General features: G+C 38.9%; 3 protein-coding genes and 1 long non-coding RNA gene across 4 annotated transcripts in view; 3 read left to right on the top strand and 1 right to left on the bottom strand.

Moving 5' to 3' along the window:
* pcsk1 (proprotein convertase subtilisin/kexin type 1) overlaps positions 1 to 6,091 on the top strand; it is a 21,318-nt gene extending 15,227 nt beyond the window's left edge. The window contains exons 10-14 of the mRNA XM_026928772.3: positions 901 to 1,134; positions 1,359 to 1,516; positions 1,613 to 1,746; positions 2,178 to 2,339; positions 2,801 to 6,091. Coding sequence (XP_026784573.3) covers positions 901 to 1,134; positions 1,359 to 1,516; positions 1,613 to 1,746; positions 2,178 to 2,339; positions 2,801 to 3,205 — 1,093 coding nt within the window. The 3' untranslated portion in view covers positions 3,206 to 6,091. The remainder of the gene's footprint in view (positions 1 to 900; positions 1,135 to 1,358; positions 1,517 to 1,612; positions 1,747 to 2,177; positions 2,340 to 2,800) is intronic.
* LOC128320430 (uncharacterized) overlaps positions 948 to 20,086 on the bottom strand; it is a 21,187-nt gene continuing 2,048 nt past the window's right edge. Inside the window, exons 2-3 of the long non-coding RNA XR_008303945.1 lie at positions 17,828 to 17,891; positions 948 to 1,088 (exon numbers count right to left, since the gene is read on the bottom strand). This is a non-coding gene — a long non-coding RNA (uncharacterized LOC128320430). The remainder of the gene's footprint in view (positions 1,089 to 17,827; positions 17,892 to 20,086) is intronic.
* On the top strand, positions 7,010 to 13,205 carry LOC113535471 (globoside alpha-1,3-N-acetylgalactosaminyltransferase 1). Its single transcript, XM_026928774.3, has 3 exons — positions 7,010 to 7,342; positions 7,883 to 7,948; positions 10,251 to 13,205. Exons 1-3 carry the CDS (start codon positions 7,309 to 7,311, stop codon positions 11,180 to 11,182), a joined length of 1,032 nt encoding a protein of 343 aa, XP_026784575.3. The 5' UTR covers positions 7,010 to 7,308; the 3' UTR covers positions 11,183 to 13,205.
* ell2 (elongation factor for RNA polymerase II 2) overlaps positions 19,269 to 20,086 on the top strand; it is a 20,485-nt gene continuing 19,667 nt past the window's right edge. Inside the window, exon 1 of the mRNA XM_026928773.3 lies at positions 19,269 to 19,707. Within this exon, the coding sequence (XP_026784574.3) occupies positions 19,579 to 19,707 (129 nt within the window). The 5' untranslated portion in view covers positions 19,269 to 19,578. The remainder of the gene's footprint in view (positions 19,708 to 20,086) is intronic.

The raw sequence follows: 20,086 nt of genomic DNA, 5'->3' as shown, positions 1-20,086 counted from the left end.
CATGCTGGTATAGGAAAATAATCAACGACTGGGTGGTGTCATGATACCGTGAGCCAACACTATACCAAAGTTGATTATTTTTTTACAGAAGGGTTTTACTCTTCTTATACCACAGCAATGTGCCAGCGTTAACAATAGTTTATTTTTTATAAAATGTCACATCATACATTTTTGTATTTTTCTTTCAATTTTTTAATATGTTACATTTAATGTTGTGGAACATCAATGGAACAAGTTAGATCCTGATGTCGCTTACTTTCTAACAGTTATAAATGGTCGTTCCCTCACACACCTCTGTCTTTTCTTTTTCCTGAAGTTAATTAGAACAAACTGTGCAAAAACTAACAAAGATGCAGATTAACAAAGATGTCATGTTACCAAAAACTAACAAAGATGTCATGTTACCAAGAAAACCCAAAGCTCTCCTTTCCGAAAACTTTTCCATGTCTGAAAACGTACATTTACAGCTTTACCTCTGACTCTTACAAAGCACTGACACTGGCGACTCCTTCCATAAATGCTAAATAAATGTCTCCTCACAGAAACGTTCATCATATAAACAATAATGCTTTTTTTAATGTTTTGTTTTTTTTTAAATAATTTTTTTTAAATTAAAAAAAAGCCCCCTAGTGGCTTAGGGGTCCTAAGAAACTGCTTATATCACATAACTAGAAATGGCCCTGCATAAATCATACAGGTACTCAATACATAGTCAAGCAAGCACAGTTAATATGGCCTTTAAACTCTTTACTAACCTTAGGTTAGGGCTAGGGCTGCAATTTGGTAGAGTTATAAGGTTTAAAGAAATCTTTCTTTAACATCATGTGTAAATGATATAGCATAAACACCGTATGACTGCTCAGAGCTCAGACTGAAGTGTATGTGTCTGAATGTCTCCAGTCCTGATCTAACATGGAGGGACCTGCAGCACTTGGTGGTTTGGACGTCTGAGTTCGACCCTCTAGCGAATAACCCTGGCTGGAAGAGGAACGGCGCCGGTCTCATGGTGAACAGCCGCTTCGGATTCGGCTTGCTCAACGCTAAAGCTCTGGTAGACCTGGCCGATCCCAAAGTGTGGAAGCACGTGCCTGAGAAGAAGCAATGCATCGTCAGAGATGACACCTTCCAGCCCAGGTACAGGACTTACATTCACAGGCAATCTTTCTGCTGATGTGTGACAGTAACATACAGTATATTATTGTTATCTATAGGGTCTGTTACAATTTTATAGCATACAGTTTAATCCTAGAACATAAGAGATAATATTTATCACCATACCTACTATCATGATACATACAGTATGTACTCCATAATATCACACATATATATTAAAGTCGTTGATTTCCTCTCTGTTCCAGGCCTCTGAAGGCAGCAGGGGAGATCAGCATTGAGATCCCCACTAAAGCATGCACTGGCCAGACAAACGCTATTGTCTCATTAGAGCACGTGCAGGTGGAGGCAAGCATTGAGTACACCAGGAGAGGAGACCTCCACATCACGCTCACTTCTCCATCAGGTGAGATATACCCTCATACTTAGAAGATGTCCATGGCTCCAGTCCAGATCTACTACATACTATTGCAAGTGTAAAACACTGTGTTTGTCCACTCAGGTACTACTACAGTGCTCTTGGCTGAGAGAGAGAGGGACACTTCCTCTAACGGCTTCAGGAACTGGGCCTTCATGTCTGTGCACACCTGGGGAGAGAACCCTACCGGCACTTGGACCCTGAAGATCACTGACACGGTAAATAGCAAGACCTCCGTCTTTCTTAAGTGGGGTTTCCTCCACCTGTGAAATATGTGAATTGTAATTTTTTTTTTCTTTGAAACAACCTGAACACTACATTTTAAGTCTTTCTGGACCTTTAATAATCATAGAACATTGTTAATAATCCTATGACATTACCTTTTTTGTATTCACAAAATGTTTAAAAGGTGTAATACATATTTTTTTAGTCTAGACATATAATAATGACTTAATTTTAAAGATATGTTCGCAGTGATTCAGAATATTGCCATGCAATTACTCTTATTAGTGTCTTTTGTTTAAGCTTCTGTTTACTTGTTTTCTGGCCCAGAAATAGGCTTCACTGATGCTCAGCTGCTCAAATATAACATATATATGTTTCCTGTATCAGTATTTTCCATTTATACTCTTTCGCGCTTTCTTTCCAGTCAGGGAGGATGGAGAATGAGGGGCAGATCCTAAGCTGGAAGCTGATTCTGCACGGGACCTCTGAGAAGTCAGAGCACATGAAAAAGCCGAGAGTGTACACGTCCTACAACGCTGTGCAGAATGACCGCAGAGGAGTGGAACACATGGAGGACATGATGGAGGTAAGAGCAATACAGTACAGTACATACTTTCTGCTTGTATGCTAGCATTTCTTTTAGAGTAACTGTGTGACACTGCGTTTGTTCTATGTACTAACTGTTTAAAGGTGCAGTTTGTAATTTTGTAGTTGTTTCTAGACCTATACTAATCATATTATTTCAAAGATTGAAATAATACCATTGACAATTTCTGTGCAATGGATGTTGCTAGTTTCTTTGTTACAGGCTTCTGTTTATATTTTTATGGCCCAGACATGAGCTCCATTCCAGCTGTAATAGAGCTTCTTAGCCTTGTAGTTCTAATAGAGAGGGTAAAATTTGTTGAGTGCACAAAGAAATTGCATTGCAACTGAAGAAATTACAAACTGCTCCTTTAAATTCCTGCAACGTTTGAATGTGCCCCTTTCAGATATGCTCTTTTGTTATTTGTTAAAATCAAATATTATATTGTATATTCATTATAGGAGGCCGCCATCTCTCCTAACAAACCTGAGAAGCCCCAGACACCAGCTAAACTCACTTCCTCCACTCCTGACTCTGCTTCTGGCCCAGAAGAAAAGCCTGCTTTGTCCCAGGCTTCGTCCTCCCCCAATTTAGCACTTCTCCACCTCCTCCAGTCAGCTTTTAACAGGCAGACCCCTGCCCTCTATCCTCACTCCATGGCTTCCCTCAGCCGAGCTGAAACCCGAGAGAGGATCCCTAAGCAGAAGTTGTTCGAAGCCATGGACTGGCTCAAACAGGACACAGTTCCTGAGAGCAACCTGTACAACGACTACAGCGACAACTTCTACAGAGCACAAGCCTATCGGCACAGAGATGACCGTCTGATGCAGGCTCTGTTCGACATTCTTGGAGGAGAGCAGCAGTGAGGTGCTGGAGAGGGGAAAAGAAGGTTAGGGGAAGGTCAGAGGAGTAGGTACAGGGGTAAAAAAAAAAAAAGATGTAGTGAGATAATATAAAGTAGAATGATGCATCATTTGGGCAAGGAAGATTTGTAATGGCAGAAAGTGAGAAAAAGCATATGGATAAGTGGATGAGAGCCAGGCACAGAACGAGAGATTCACTCTTACACACACATTTATAGTTTTTGTCACCACCTTTTCTCACCTGTAATCACTCTGGGGCCTATTTGTGTTTTGTGTCTCAGTCCCATCTACTGTGCCGTGCACATGACCGGCTTTCATTCCACATCATATATTGCTGCATTCACATCAACTCGGAAAAATATGAAACCTTCACATTGCATCTAAAAAATCTTAAAATAATATTGTATATTTTATGACTCATACAGTGCCTTGCATATGTATTCACCCCCCTTAACCATTTCCACATTTAATAGTGTTACAAAGTGAAACTTACCATGATGCTGCCACCACCATGCTTCACTGTAGGGATGTTGTCCAGGGTGATGAGCAGTGTTGTGCTAAGATAGCGCTTTATACCAAGGCCAAAAAGGTAACTTTTTGGACCAGAATACCCTTTTCCACGTTTGCAAATACTCCAATCTGCCTTTTGGCAAACTCCAAATAGGATTACACATGGGTTGCCACTCTTCCATAAAGCCCAGCTTTCACATGTGTCTGGGGTATGGTTGCCATGTCAACAGCTGACATATGGTGGATGGCCTCCACGAGGTAGAGTCATGGTTGTGTCATATACGTTCCATTTTTTAAAAATGAATTTAAAGGTGCTCTGCGGATATTTTTTATACCAATCCCTTATTGATATTTTTTCCAGAACTTTGTCCCAGACTTATTTTGATAGCTCCTTGGTCTTCATGATGCTGTTTGTCTATGTTCTCTAATAAACTCTGGGTCATGACACTTCCACTTATGTCACAATTATGTGACTTCATTTTTTTTTCTCCCTATTTTGGTCTTGCCTGTTTCCATCTTACTAGCTAACACTCTCCTATCACACAGCAGCTACTAATTGGGGATGGTGGGGCAAAAACGTGCTTCCTCTGAGCCATGTGAAGCCAATCTCCATATATTTTCAAACTGCTGCTCATGCTGCATCACAGGGTAGCGTAACACACTCAAAGAAGTGAGCTATCTGCCCTCTTCTGCATACACGAGTTAACAGATGCCCACGATTGTAATGGGGAGAGAGAGTAATGCAATCCTTCCCACCCTGACAGGATGGCAAATTTTGTTCTCTTGAGTCCTGGCTATGGATGGCTGTGGCATCAAACTCGAGATCCTCCGACAATAGGGTGACCGCTTTTCTGTTGGACCACTCAAGAGCCTCTAATGGCTCATACTGGTAATACGAGAACTAATTTCAGGGTTTCACAACAATGGGGTGAATACTTATGCAATTATACCTTTTACATTTTTTTATTTGTTCGACGTGACAAGGTGAAAACTCTAACCCACAGTAATTCCGACATGACGTGAATGTGGTAATTGCCTACGGCTGGATGTATGGTGCTCCTTTAACACGCTGATTTACTTCCTGTCATGTGACCTGTGACCATGTCCTTTCTCATTCCAGGCCCTCTCTGCCCTATAGCTGCTTACATTATGCTGCTTTCACTGCCACCACTTTCTGCATGCGCTACTTCAATGAAATTTTCTTTAGAACTTAATGATATAGTATTCTATTTAATATGCAAACGTGATTATAAAGTTGTGTTGTAAATCTGTTCAGCCTCTCTTACGTTCATCTGTTACTAAAAGTCTGTTTTATTTCCACAAATTATTAAGAAAAAAACCTTAAACACAGATATGCATACAATTAACAAGAGATTCATTAGATTCTTTATACAGGGTAGATAATGTTTATAATTATTATCAATTCATTATTGCAGTATATTTTGATATACCAGAGCTCATCCCTCATTTGGTTCCGATCGACACTTTATAAACTCAACTCTGCTCTAGTGCTGCAGTTTTCTGCAGGTTTTTTGCACAACTTCTTTTTATCAAGCACCTCATTGCACCTCACCCAAGCAGATTATTAAAATGTTTAATTTTCCAAGGCCACATGGGTGAATGGTTTGGAAAATCCTCAAAGGATTTGAGAACAATGAAATATAAAAAGAGCTGTTAGACCGCCATGGAAATCATGACGTATGTAGGGGACTATCAGCTTATTTTGTATATTCAACAGTTCATAATATGAAATAAAGATTTATTTTTCTATGGATTCCTAGTAATTTATGCAAATGAATAGAAAACATCTATCGAATCCTGCTATACCTTGACATCATCTTACCTCATGTAAGACCCGCTCTTATTGCAGGTAGTTTTGTGTTATGTGTGGCTCCTGAATCACTTCAGAACTATACATGAATAAATCCAACATATTTATTGTAATAAAGACCTGAACGTTATTGTCTATGATTGATGTTAGTAAAACAAGCTTGAATGCTGCAATGTTTGCTCATCATGATGCTCAGTGAATCACCTGGATCATATATTCATGAGACAAACGCACTAACACTTATGTTTACAGCAGGAGTGTACCTCAAAAGCCTGGTTTAGTTTGAGTTTGCCTGGTTCTGTGATTGTAGCCCCACTTCTCTGCCAGCTGAGAGAATCTAAAATTAAGAGAATATAACGATGGAAAGAGAGAGAATGAAGAACGTTCACACACATCCTGTAATTTATTCATTTTTCAGTGTAGTCAGTGTTTATATATGTTGATTGATTAAAGTTGTTTACAAAAGCCAATATAGTTTCAATTATGTATGAATATTATAATATATGGTTTTTCATCTTAATAAACTGTAAAGTTATCTTGCAAGCGAACGCTTTGTGGTCTGTGTGTAGGATTTTGCAGGATTTTTTTTTTCTTTCTTATAAGTCTGTGGGCTGACCCAGTCACTTTCACTCACACACACACACACATACACACACACAGGGAGAGAGAGAGTCCTGCATTTTCTCCCTCCTAAAGTCTGCTCCAATGTCATTAATATTTAAGTGCCACTGGAGTGCAAGTGCATATACTGCAAAAGAGGAGCCAAAATGAAAAGCAAAAAAAAAAAAAAAAAAAACATACAGGAAAGAGAGCTCATGTTAAAATTCCAGATGGTTTCCTAGTCTGTTTGTTTGTATAAAAGGTTATAGTGCCATCTTGTGGTGTACACATGAGAAACACCACCCTGAAACACATGAAATATGTATTTTTTATTGAAATATTTGTGATCTGCTTGAGAAGTTAGCTGTTGTGTGCGACACTGCCATCGCAGGGGGTCATTGCTAAAGATACAATGGCATTTAATGGTTTCTTTTCTCACCCACCTTTTTCCAGGAAGGTTTATCCTCTTATTAATTAGAAATCCGACACAGAAGTATTGGAGACAACTGGACTCCGGAATGCAGTGCAGCTAGAGTACATGACACAGTTAAGTTGAGTTACAGCAGAGACTCAACTCAGGTAGTTAGTGATCTATGAGATGACCAGCGTGATGGTGTTGACAGAGATATTAGCATGAAAGATGAAGATTTGGAAGCTGATCTGTTTGAGCAGGGTGAGAACCGGATAGACGAAATCACTAAAGTGCTGCTGCATCACTCTCTTTAGGTTGCTAAATCCCACAGGCTCCAGTATCAGCAGGTAGAAAACTGTCATTGAAAGAGGTTTAAAAAATCAAGTCATACACACCACTGAAGCCATAATAGCCTATTACATTATGTTGCACTATCCACACCAGAGCTGCATGCTGTCCTTCAGTGCAGTCTATCCACCCCCCCCTTTTGCACTCCTCTCTCTTTTCAGTCTGAAATTTGCTCAGCAGGATGCTTTAAACATCTGGCTGCTGTGGGTTAAAGCCAGAATAGATTCCTTTAACCCCCCATATAAAGAGAGACGGAAGAAAGAGAGTGAAGAAAGCAACAAATGAGAATGTAACTAAGGATATCAGGAAAGAAGGGAAACATAAGAGAGGGGTGATAGAGAAAACTGGATTAAACTAAGGCAACAGCAGTGAGAAAAAGAGAGAGAGTGACGGAAAGAGAGAGATATGGCACCGTTCCCATACTGCAGGCTGCCTTCAGGTCAGTGAGACTTCACTCTGCTACTTAATCTCTCTCCTTCACTTTTTCCTGGCTTGCTTACTTATCCAGAGTTCATCTTTTTCTTTATGCTAGCACTGCTAATCTGTAATATTTCTGTTTTGCATTTTCAATATGTAATCCTCAACATATTTTAGCATTTACACTGCGTCTCATTCCAAGTATCCAGCAGTTCTTCAAAAGTTAGAAAAACAGATGCATGCTATCTCTCAGCAACTTGTGGGGAAGTTTTGAAATGTGCATTCCTTTCATTTTCTGCTCACTGCAGGATCTCGGCACACAGAAAGATGTTGATATATTGACCAAATGCTCTCGGTTCAACAAGTTTAATGCACAAGATAAATTGTCATACATGAACATGAGCCTAAAGCTGTGCAACAATGTGCATTTAAGTTTAATATGACATCAAAGGTCTTATATGCATGACATCTTATGTTCACTTCTATATCCATTTTCATATGTGTTACACTACAGAATGGTATGGAAGTGCATGCATGCTTATTTAATGGTATATTCTTACAGGAATTTCTTTTGGGAATCGCAAACCACTGCTTGTGCTGGGTGTATGTCTTCTCGCTGGATTTATCTGTAAGTGCAGAATCTTGTCTATGTCACAATTTTGAAATCTATCAAGGCTCCAAGGCCTCTTAGCCCACAGGCGCATGCCTGAGCCAAACACACAAAAAGGGTAATTTGTGCTTAGGGCAATAATTTGTCACTGGCTTTTATATATTACTGTAAAATGAACATAATTCACATTAATTTCTCTCATATTTAATTGATTATACAAGATTCCCTTTTTAAAGGTTTTACCTCAAAATAATTCAGTTAAAAAAAAGTCGTTTCCAAAATCAAGGTGCTTTACATAAAAAAGAGCGAATGATAAAGGATTTGATGTCATTAAAAGAAACAATAAGTAGCAATAGCCTCATAAAATACAAATCTGATGAGGCTTATACTGTAATTAATCTATAAGCTGACCATTATTTATCATCTATAAGAATCTTTGTTTATATATAGCAGCTTGTGCATAAAGAGGTATATTTAAAACTGTACTTAACCCTGTAGAACCCGTATGGGTAGTTGGCTTGTCCTTCTGGTTGGGACACTTACAGGTTCTATGAATTTTCAGATCCAGATGCGTAAAGCTGATAGAAACAAATACCATTCACCCAGGGGGTGAATACTTATTGCAAACAACAATTGTCTGCTTTTTGCTTAAGTACCCTTAGACTTATTGTGTAAATCAAGTGGTAAAAATTTCAGTCAAGTCCAATTAAATTAAAGCACTAAAAATGTTCAAGTTGGGGGTATGAATACTTATGCATGGCACTGTCAAATCCTACAGCATTGTTTCCCTATCTAATCCTTTTAGAAAGCAAAAAAAGCTTAATTATCCAAAGAACCACTTAAAGAACTATTGTTTCTGAGAGTGTAGAACTTACATTCCAAATATCCGAAGGAGTTTAGCAGCAATATATACTATATGGCCAAAAGTATATGGACACCTGGCCATCACACCCATATGTGGTCCTTCTCTAACTGTTGCCACAAAAGTGGAAGCACACAATTGCATAAAATGTCTCTGTATGCTGTAGCGTTACAAATTCCTTTCACTGGAATTAAGGGCCCAAACCTGTTCCAGCATGACAATGCCCCTGCATACTAAGGGAGATCCATGAAGACATGGTTTGCCAAGATTGATGTGGAAGAAACTGAGTGGCCTGCACAGAGCCCTGACCTCAACCCCTTTGGGATGAATTAGAAGGCTGACTGCATGCAAGGCCTCCTTGCCTGACATCAGTGCCTGACCTCACTAAAGCTCTTATGGCTGAATGGACAAAAATCCCCACAGCCACGCTCCAAAATCTAGTGGAATGCCTTCCCAGAATAGTGGAGGTTATTATAACAGCAAAGAGGGGACTAAATTTGGAATGGGATGTTCAAAAAGCACATATGAGTATTATGGTCAGGTGTCTACAAAACCTTTGGCCATATAGTATAAGAAATCAAGTACGTTTTTGAGCTAGCTTTTAAAAAACATCAATAGTATTCCTAATTTTGTCTAAAACACTGTATTTTTAGGAGCTTCTAGATCTTCCATCAATTGAGGTACAAGTGATCCTGAGAATCTGCAGCAAAAACAGGATATAAAACTTTAAGACGCTGGTAGAATAAGCAGAATCTGGGTCATTAAAGTGATAGTTCACCCTAAAACAACATTAAGTTCAGTAACTGTTGCTAAATGTAAACATTAGTGAGTTCCTTTTGTGGACTAACTCCATTTTAATAAAATCTCTCTCGCTGTGTCTGCACTTTGGGGAGTTGTTGCACCAAAGCGCATCGATAAGTACAGACAGAGCAACAGCCATTTTATTAAAACTGTGTCATCCCTGTTAAGGAAAAGACCATCGTCTCTATTTTTGTCTGGCGCTCTAGTTACTGAGTCTCACGTTGTCGCGGAGTAAAATATCACTTTAAGGGCCTTAAATGTCAAAAGCAAGAAGGAGTATTCCACGGAAGTTATATGTTTATGTTTATTTGACCTGCTGGAACAACCCTGCTGAGCAAAACATTATAAGTATTGTTGTACTTGCTAATAGGAACTGGCGTAATGGTTTCCACTGGACATTTTGTCAGAAGAACGAAAGATTATAGTTGAGTTCCAATTACTCATGTTCTCTTAATGCTACGTGTATATACACATGCATTTGGTCCATATGGCCAAATCAAGGTTGAGTTGTGGATATAGACACAATTATGCAATATCCAATATGTGAACCAAAGCATGGGCAACAACAAATTATTGTAGCTACAATCAATTGAAGTAATAAGTTGACATAAGTTAAGAATTCTTGAGAAATGGTTCTACTCTTCCAATTTTCTTCAGACTTTCTAAGGGAGAAGAGAATGTCTGCTGTTCCCATCTTCTCCATGTCTCTGTTCCCGGGAGTGGAGCAACGACGATCAGGATTGTATGGTAAAGAGTTTCCTGTGATGACACCTTGGGGTGCCCCTCTGGTGTGGGGGGACAGTGAGTCCTCGGTCTGGCGCAGAGACGAGTTTGCCCATCTTGGTGCCCGCACTGGCTTGGCAATCCTGGCAATCGGGAACTACAATCACTACTTACAACGCCTCCTGTCTTCTGCCGAACTCTACTTCCTGCTCAATTTCTACGTGACTTACTACATCTTGACTGACAGACCACGAGAGCTGCATCCTCCCCTCAAGCTGGGGCTAAACAGAGAGATGCGTGTCATTCCTGTGGCCGAGATGCCAGGCTGGGACAGGCTCGGTCTGCGGCGCATGGCTTTGCTTGCAACCCTCATCAAGGAGCAGATAAATCTGGAGGTGGATTATGTGTACTGCATTGACGTTGACCAGGAATTCACAAACCCAGTGGGCACAGAGATCTTGGGGAAGCTGACAGCCACGCTACATCCTCTGTTCTATGGAAAACCTAGGTCCTCTTACCCCTATGAGAAGAACCCAGACTCACAAGCTTTTGTTGCAGAAGGGGAAGGTGACTATTACTACAGCTCTGAGTTCTATGGAGGCCTGTGCTCCAAGGTGTTAGCCATGGCTCAGACATGCTCCCTACTCATCCTACAGGACCAGGATAAGGGGGTTCGAGCCCAGGAATTAGAGGAGAGTTACCTGAACCGCTATTTGATCAACCATAGACCCACTTGTGTCCTTTCACCAGAGTATAACTGGTGGGAGTCACCTGGAGTCCCTGATGTGCCCACTCAAAGGCTGCACTCTATAGGGAGACAATGCTTATCATCAGGCAACTACAAGGGAGATACAAATGCTTGCTGAGGAGAGGAAAGAAGAGCACAACCAGAACACTTGTGTTGATGACATAAAACGGGATATTTGACTGCTGTGATGATATCAGTGTATACCAAATGCTAGTGTTAGAGATATTCTTACTGGAATTTATTCACAAATGAGAGTTGCTTAAAAAAAGAACATCCTAATTTTGTGCTATTGTAGCCAGTTTAGTAGCTATTGAATAGCTTGCTAACTAATAGGGTAATTTACAGGTCGTACAAGATACTTTTGCACTTCATTTAAGTAAAGAGTTACTTTGGTAAACAAACAGTTAAACTAGTATGTATTCATCAATTTTGGAATATACATCACACCTTGGCTAATAATAATGGCACCATAAGAACCTTTTAATTACGACCATCAAGATTACGACCAGCAAAAATGCATTCTCTGCATTCCAGAGTTTGGGGCATGACTGACATTCATGACTGACATTCTTGTATGGTAGTGGTAGCTCCAGAGTTAAGGTTCTAAGCTAGTGATTGGACAGTTTTGAGTCTGAATCCCAGGACTGCCTTAAGCAACTGTTGAGCCCTTAAACAAAACCTTTAACTCAGTTCCTTAGATTGTATCCTCTCAACAATTGTAAGTTGTTGTGATAAACTTGTGAATGAATGTAAATGTACACAAAGTAGAGATCATTTCCAGGGACATCTTTCGTTTGAATGTATGGATTTTTTAAATTAAGGAAATACAATACATTTGCATGTTCCTCATTCTTCTGTCTAATTTCTCCAGAAGCCACTCAGGACCCCTTTAAAGACTTTGAACAAGCCTTAATAACACCAAAACAAACATTTACTATGGTTCTTTTATTCCCTTAATCCCTTAAGTGTTAACAAGTTACTGGAATGAACTCCAGTCGTGAGCATTGTGTATCTTTCCCTTTAAATGGAACAGGAATAACCTGGTTTGCTCTGGTTAAACAAGCGACCGGCCACACCAGCTGTGTCTGCTAAGTGATATAGCTCAAACATTTGTGTTTTCATGTGATAAGGGCTTAATGGAGTTGGTACCCGAGCTGACTGACTCTGCTGGTCAAACATTAACCAGACCTGCTTTTTCATGGTCTTTATACCTTTAAAAAAATGACTGCTGCTCCACACATATCCTCTCGTGTTCAGTTCATCTTGACTCTATCCCAACACTGGCTATTCTGATATACAGCTCTGGGATGCATTTGTGCGTCATTGTGAGTCATTGTGCACTCCGTAAACAGTGAATTAGAGAGGGGGAGTCATCCATCTTGCACAGAATAGATTCAGTGCTTATGGGATTTCCACTAGCAAAAAAATCACCACAGGGGCAGTAATATTGTTTGTTTGTTTCACCACCAGCACCATATGGTGCAATCTTTTTCTATTTTTATGCCTTTTTTCCTACCTGTCCCATATCATTTTTCCATCCCATGTGCTTCCCTCTCACCTACTTTCTTTATAGTCAGGAAAACATGTGTCTCTGTCCCACACCATACTATGGTACAGCATACTGACTCGACAGCTTACAAGCGTGCACATGCTCCTTTTTAAGATTATGTTGTCATCTTAAATCTGTACAAAAGTTGGAAAGAATCCACATTTGATTATAGCATAATTACTGTCATTGTAGAATTTATACTTCCATATGATCATCAACTGGACAAAACGAATTTAGCGTCTACATCATGTCTCCTTAAAAAGCGCATTTGAAATGATGTTTATGTCATACACTGAATATTAAATATATCCTAAGTCACTGTAGCTCATTTCCAACAAACCGTGGTGCTCTTTTTTCATTAAAAGCTCTGTGTCGTTTATTTCAGTCTAGCGTGTGAAACATCAGCTCCATAGAAATCAGCTGAAATCTCAAAGCTGCACTTTTTATATATATGCAGTGCACATTATTTAAAATCATTATCTACAAAGATTGTGCAACCTGCAGTTGCATAACAAAGTGTCTGTGTCGTACGATACTCATTTTCCAATCACAAAGGGAAACAAAATAAACACAAATATACAGATTATTCACTGTCCCATTGTCTCATGTCATGTTTTTAGGTGAACACATTTCTAATTACAGCTAGCAGATCACTATGAATAAAACGGATGAAGGCTCAAGAGCAAACAAGACTTAGCAAACTGAGTTTATCCTCTTTTTTTGGTTTTTTTGGGCACTTTACATCCAGTCCATTGTATTCACACCCTCTTCATGACAGTTTGATAAAAAAAACTTTTAAGTAGCTGTTGGCCTACTTTGGTGAAGTATAGAGCAGGTTTCCTCTTCTTGTTCTTGTATCCTGTTATATAATTGTGTGTAGCAATGTGATTTACAAACTAAGGGACATTTATACAGGAAACCAAGGAGGTAATGGGCAACAGGAGCTGTGCTGTTGGTCTTTCTGCTGCCAGTAGTGAGTACTTCATCGCATGTGAGACACGTCCGGTGTGGATTGACTGACGTCTAGACACGACTGATGACGCGATGCTTGATGCAATGCTTACGCAATGCATCCGGTCTGAATTAGGGTTAAGAGTAAATAAAAATAGAAGAAACCATATAATAGTTTGTAAATAGAAAAACAAGAATGACATTAAATATAAACAGAGGAAATGGAAAAGTGCAAAGCAAAAACAAGAAAAAAAATCAAACAAAAAAATAGAATCTACATGTATATAGAGAGACAACATAGGATTAAAATATATGTCTTTTTTTTCTTTTACTGTCATTGCTTGTCTGATCTTGAATTGTAGTGCATAAAACCAGAAGGTTGCTTTGCTATATCTTTTCTTGTTAACTTTGAGCAAGTCTGCAGTACTGATCTTAACGAACGAATCCCATCCATTCTTCATTATGTCCCCCAGCAGGCCGGCTTTGTGATGGGCGACTACACAACAGCTCTGTGCACTAACGACTCACTACGATGAGCCCTTGCGTCAACAAAGATGAGGTGCTCAGGAGAGGAAATGTGATCAGGCTCTAACATGTCTGAATCATCTCAGTCCTCAGCTATTGTTCTGCTTACATACATGGGGACGATCTCCCATTAATATGAAAAGAAAGTCAAGAACTAATCAAAACTCCATCACTCTTCTACTATGATGTAAAGGAGCATACCGTTAGAAAACCAGCATGTTTTCAATACTGCAACAACTTAAGGCTATAGAAACAATGAGCACGCACAATTTCTGTAAATGTAGAATTCAATAAGAAACGGAATATTCTTTAGTTGAAACTTAGGATAAAGCTGCTGACTGTCACTCACCTAAAATACTACTGGCTTCCTGGGTCAAACAGGGTCAAAGAGAACAAAAATATTCAAATGGATACATATTATATTATATTATATTATATTATATTATATTATATTATATTATATTATATCATATCATTTAATCCAGTTTCCCAAAAGCATCATAAAGGTAAATTAAGATTATCTTAAGAGGTAGAGATACCACAATGGCTATGTTTACATGCACATCAAACTCCGTTTAACGTCTACATTCGGGTTGCAGCCATAATCTGAATATGATGATTATAGTGTACAGGCATTAGTATATTCCTGTATACATGGGTGTTGTAAGTATGCCTGAGATGCCATTCCTATATACCTAGCCTACAGCTAAGCATCTGTTAGAACCCACAATTCCTTGCAGACTGAGCATGCACGTATGTCTCTTTTCAGTGGATTTTCTGAATAAGGTGTTTACATGCAACAAATTTCCGATTAAAAGAGGCATATTCCAGGGCTGGGAATCAGAATTTGGGGAATCAGAATATTGTCTTAATCCGAATCGGGCAATCGGATTGCGGCATTTACATGACTCAATACTAATTAGAATATTTCCAAATTCCGATTAATATCAGAATATTGATGTGCATGTAAACGTAGCCAGTGATCTTTGTGCTGTGATGCTTTTGGGAAAATCAGCCAAAAAAATTCTAAATTTTCAAGCAACTGTCCACAGTTCAATACTAACATGGGATAATTAAATGTTTATCATCTTTTAAAGTACAACATAATAAAGTAATGCTCCTATGAGCATTTGGCCTTGTCAGGTTCACGTTGCATGCACTACCTGAGGCTAGCAGGTAAGTATTCCTTTACACTGCACCACTATAATAACCACAAACTGAAGAATTAAATGATACTGTAAGGTACTGAGGCTTGCCCTGGCAGCTCCTCTAGCGTTTTTCGAATCTAAACATGCACCAGGGTAAATCACGTCTTGAAGGACCTAATCCTCTTTTTCTTACTCTATTACATGCCAGTCTGCACATACACACATGCGTTTGTTTTCCTACAGCTCCTTGTGTGTTCACATGTAGTAAGTTTAGGGTGTGGCAGCTTGTTTTTGTAAGCTTGGCCTAATCTGGTGGATTCACACAGCCTTCCCCACACCCAGTCTCAGACCATTCACTGCACCACACCAAAACATGAGCACATTGCCAGGACTGGCTTCGTGAGATAGTGCAGGTGTGTATGCGGGTATAAAAAAATGCCCTTGAGGCCTGCCTTGACATCTGTCATGTGGAAGCCTGTCATGTGGAAGCACTTTTCTGAGTGTTGTAGCAGGCATGATACTGTATTCTAGATCTGAGATTAAAAGTAACAACTTTTTTTTCTTCCAAATGTTACTACAGTCGTAGCGGTATGATATTAAAAAAAGAGTTTGCTAAAAGGTTTTCTCACAAGATCTCACATGTGCATGAGCAACTATTCCATGTAGACTTTTGATTGTAGAAAAAAAAAATACAATTAGATTCCTTAAATGTGAGCCAAGGTTGGAAAACATGCTCATTTAATTACTATCATTACCATTGGACAAACTGTAACCTATGTTAATTAAGTAAGCCACAAAGCTAAGTAACGAATTATCCTACAGTAACAGGTAACCTGTAATGACATGCAGCTCCAAACGTACTCATGATGTAATGTGAATACACTGTAACATACAGCGCTTGTATGGACACGCCATTTTAATGGAATACTTTAGCCTAAAATGTTTTATTTACCTCAAATTTAGGAACTAACTTTTCTCATTACATGTAACTATAAACAGATAAAAAGTACAGTGTGTCATTCAATAATAAATTAACATTTGTAACTGTAATATTTGTAATTGATGTGTTGTTATTGGAAAATACCCACCCCATTGTTGATAATGTTCTTATACCAGCACATCCTAGCATGTGTTTCATTCCTTAAATAATTGACAATCATTTTTAGTAATTACCTTAGAACTACCACAAAAAGCAGTTGAACTTGTTGTACTAGCTTTTTAGCAGCAACACACACCACAGGAACGACTAATTTCTGCGTCTCTGAGGAACAGCTCTGAGCCAAAATATAAGCATTATTCAGATTGTAGACTAGATTAACTAGAATCCTCTTAAGCAGGTAAACTTATTAGGCCAAATAAAGTGTCTCTAGATTCAGCAACTTTAGTTGTTCTAAAGTTGTACCAAATGATCGTGAGATGGTTGTCAGAGACACACAAAGCGACCTAGACAAACTTTGTGAACTGTTGTGTGTCTGTGTCTGTATCTGTATAAGCACCTACTCAGCTAGCTTTTCTGTTCAAATCAGCTTTATTGCTGTGATTGTTCAGTTATACACGACTTGGCAACTGGATCAGGAAATGAAATGAGTTGTAATCAGTTAATTGTGGTTTTAAATATATTGTGATCTGTGCGTGTTTTGTTTTTACGTGGTATTTCACAACACAAAGTTGTCTTAACATGTCTAATTGTAGGCAGCTAGTTAGCTAGCTGATTGAGTTTGAGGTTTACAGCCAGGGTGTAATTTCAGGATTAACAGGATTGCTTGTTTGAGACGTTATAACCGTTAATGAAGAAGCGAAAAGGAGAAATGTGACACTTTATAGCGACAATCTGTAAATGTTAAAGCTACGTTTTTTACCATTATTTACTATGGTAACTTGCCCTTACAACTCATTCAGAACTTGCCTCCTTGCACATTAATGACTAATTACTACATGCACCTTCTATATTTGCATTGAGCTGGTCTCTACCTTCTCTACCAGATATATAGACCTCATATCTCTGTACAATGCACCTTGTATATTTGTACACCTTGTCATTTGCACTCAGCTGGTCTCTACTTTCTCTACCTCATACCTTGCACATGTATATACATAAATATATATATTTATAGACATAATGCTAAACTGCATTTCACTCGTACTCTGCACAATGACAATAAAGTTGAATCTGATCTAATCTTTATTTACAAAAGGAAGCTAGTGAGAAATCTAGAGATTTTTGGAGCTGATGTTAGCGACTGTGCTGCACTCATTTCGGCTCTCCAGGTCACAACACAGCTGCTGGATATACGAGTTGAGAGAGCAGGTTTGATCGACTTGAAACCAGTGTGTGTGAAACCTGACTGAGCAGACGTTCTCAGCAACCAATCATTTTTTTGTCCCACCATCACTTTTCTTTGTCCTTTCTCTTCTTGGCTATATTTACAAGTCCATGAAATGGAGATAAGTCCATGAAATGGAGATAAAAGAAATGTGCGCCATGTGATTGGTCCGAGGAATCATTCGAGCCAATCATTTGTCACTTTACCACATTATACCTAGTTAAATTATATATAATTTGCATAAAGTTCAGAATATCTCAACTCACATGTAGCGCTGTAGCTCTGTCGCAGAAATCGCAGCTCCGTGTCACATGCGCACATAGAAACTTACTGGAGGGGAAAACAATAAATATCTTAGTACAGAATACAAACTGCAGTATGCAAGTGCATCTGATATGTGATGTGCTGTTGGAACGAATGATATGTTAGAACAGTCCAGGTCCTCGTAGGTGCAGCTGTGTGTGTGTGCATTGTAAACCCTAATGTTGTGTTTACTTAAGCAATCAAGTAATCGTGACTAAACATTACTTAAAATGTTGCGTAATCAAAAAATAAATCAAAAATCTACGTTTGTTAACTTGTTTATCTGCAAAATACATAATCGTAAGATTTCAAGTGTTGTGAACTCAAAATCATGATTCATTAAAATAGCTCACTCTGGTCTTTCTTTGATCTGATTGGCCATGCAAGGAATTCCGCCTGGCAACAAGAGAACTAATGCACTGATTGGTAGATAATAGCAAAAGGCGGTTCTCTTCCTCAGGTCTGTTGCTGGTACTGGTGTAGTGAAGTTCAAGAGTTCATCATGAGTAGGCGAGATGACTCCGGGTTTATTTACAGAGAAATGGCAGTCATGTAGAGGATGTTTCATAAATAAAGTTACATATTGCTAAACAGTGTTAATTTCCCCTATGTATGGAGACTTTTGGGACACCTCATGTTTAAGTACACTTGAAACAAACACCAAGTTAAGTCAACTTTTATCTCATAGCAATTATCTCAGCACACCGGTTCCCTGGTGGACTAATAACTAGCATGCGGTGCTCTCACTGCTGTGGCCCGGGTTCGATTCACGGTCAGTAAACTGTAAAGTACACTACATGAACACCAGGTTAAGAGAACTTACATATGCAAGTTTTGGGAGACCACATTACTCAATTAAATTGAGGGAACGAGTTTACTCAATCACTTGAGTACAGTCAACTTGGTAGGCTTTTCAGTGTGAGTCCATGAAATGGAGATAAAAGAAATTATGCATGATCAGGGGTCTCATTAGTTATATGCATTAGGTCATATTATTATTATTATTATTATTATTATTATTATTATTGATTTTTTCTCAAAATATTCTGATTTTATTTTTGAGTTTTTAAACAGTGGTCCTAAAACACTGTTGTAGATGTGTTCTTTTAATAAATAAATAAAAAGATAAAATATTAAATAGTAATAATAATTCTTCTTATTATTATTATTATTGTTGTTATTATTATTATTATTATTATTATTATTACTATATTTTGAATCTCCAGGAAATGAATCTCCAGGAAATCTTCCTTCTTCATGTAACGCCTTTGGATATGCAAATGAGCATGACGACCGAAAGAATATGCAAATTTATGTATGCCGTCATGTGGCGACGTCCAGTGACTTTTTGAGCATGCGTTAACTTTCCCCTGAAAGGATTTGGCAACACTGAAGACGCTCTGTGATACGTGAGGTTTCACCATCACCATGATTACAGCACGGGAAAGACTGTGACGATTCTCACAGCCTGAGATCAACCGAGAAACACTTGCCTTTTTTTTTGCTGTTTTGTAAATAAAGGACTGAAGAAAAAACAGAGAGAAACGGGAGCGTGAGCTCCTCCTTCGGTGCGAAAGAGAAAGAGAGAGAGAAAGAGAGAGAGAGAGAGAAAAAGAAAGAGAGAGAGAGAGAGAGAGAGAGAGAGAGAGAGAGAGAGAAGCGCTGGCTGATTTAGGCTCTACGTCAGAGGGACGATGGTGGCAGGCTGGTAAAGATGGCCGCTCTCTCCGAGGACGGGAGATACGGACTCAATTGCGGCCGCAATGCCGACAGAATCACCGTTTTGCACGTAAAACTCACCGAGACGGCCATACGAGCGCTAGAAAACTACCAAAACTGTAAGGTAAGTCCGGATGATGTGAAACATGGCGCTGTCGCCTAATAAACTTCCCCAGACTTGGATGAAGACACAGCAGTGCCACGCACTATAATATGCTGGCCCGAAAGAAAAAAAACACACAAACGCAGTTATGAAGTGTTGTAAAATAATCTTTTATATGACATGGGGGAAAAAAACCCTTCAGACTATAAAACGGTATTTCTTTTAAACGTTTAATGAAATAAACGTTAGATTTCTGGATTGGAAAAGTCCAGCTAACTAAAAAGCTGCTAAATGTTGGTTTGTGCCAGCTCTGCAATCCTAATATTAGCTAGCAATACTCAGTTATCCTCTAATCTCATCTGATTCTAATAAAGAAAAACACCAAACTGTATTTTTTTAC

This window comes from Pangasianodon hypophthalmus, chromosome 15 (assembly GCF_027358585.1).
Source record: "Pangasianodon hypophthalmus isolate fPanHyp1 chromosome 15, fPanHyp1.pri, whole genome shotgun sequence".
NCBI classification, from domain to species: Eukaryota; Metazoa; Chordata; class Actinopteri; order Siluriformes; family Pangasiidae; genus Pangasianodon; species Pangasianodon hypophthalmus.
This window is presented reverse-complemented; position numbering and strand designations above follow the sequence as displayed.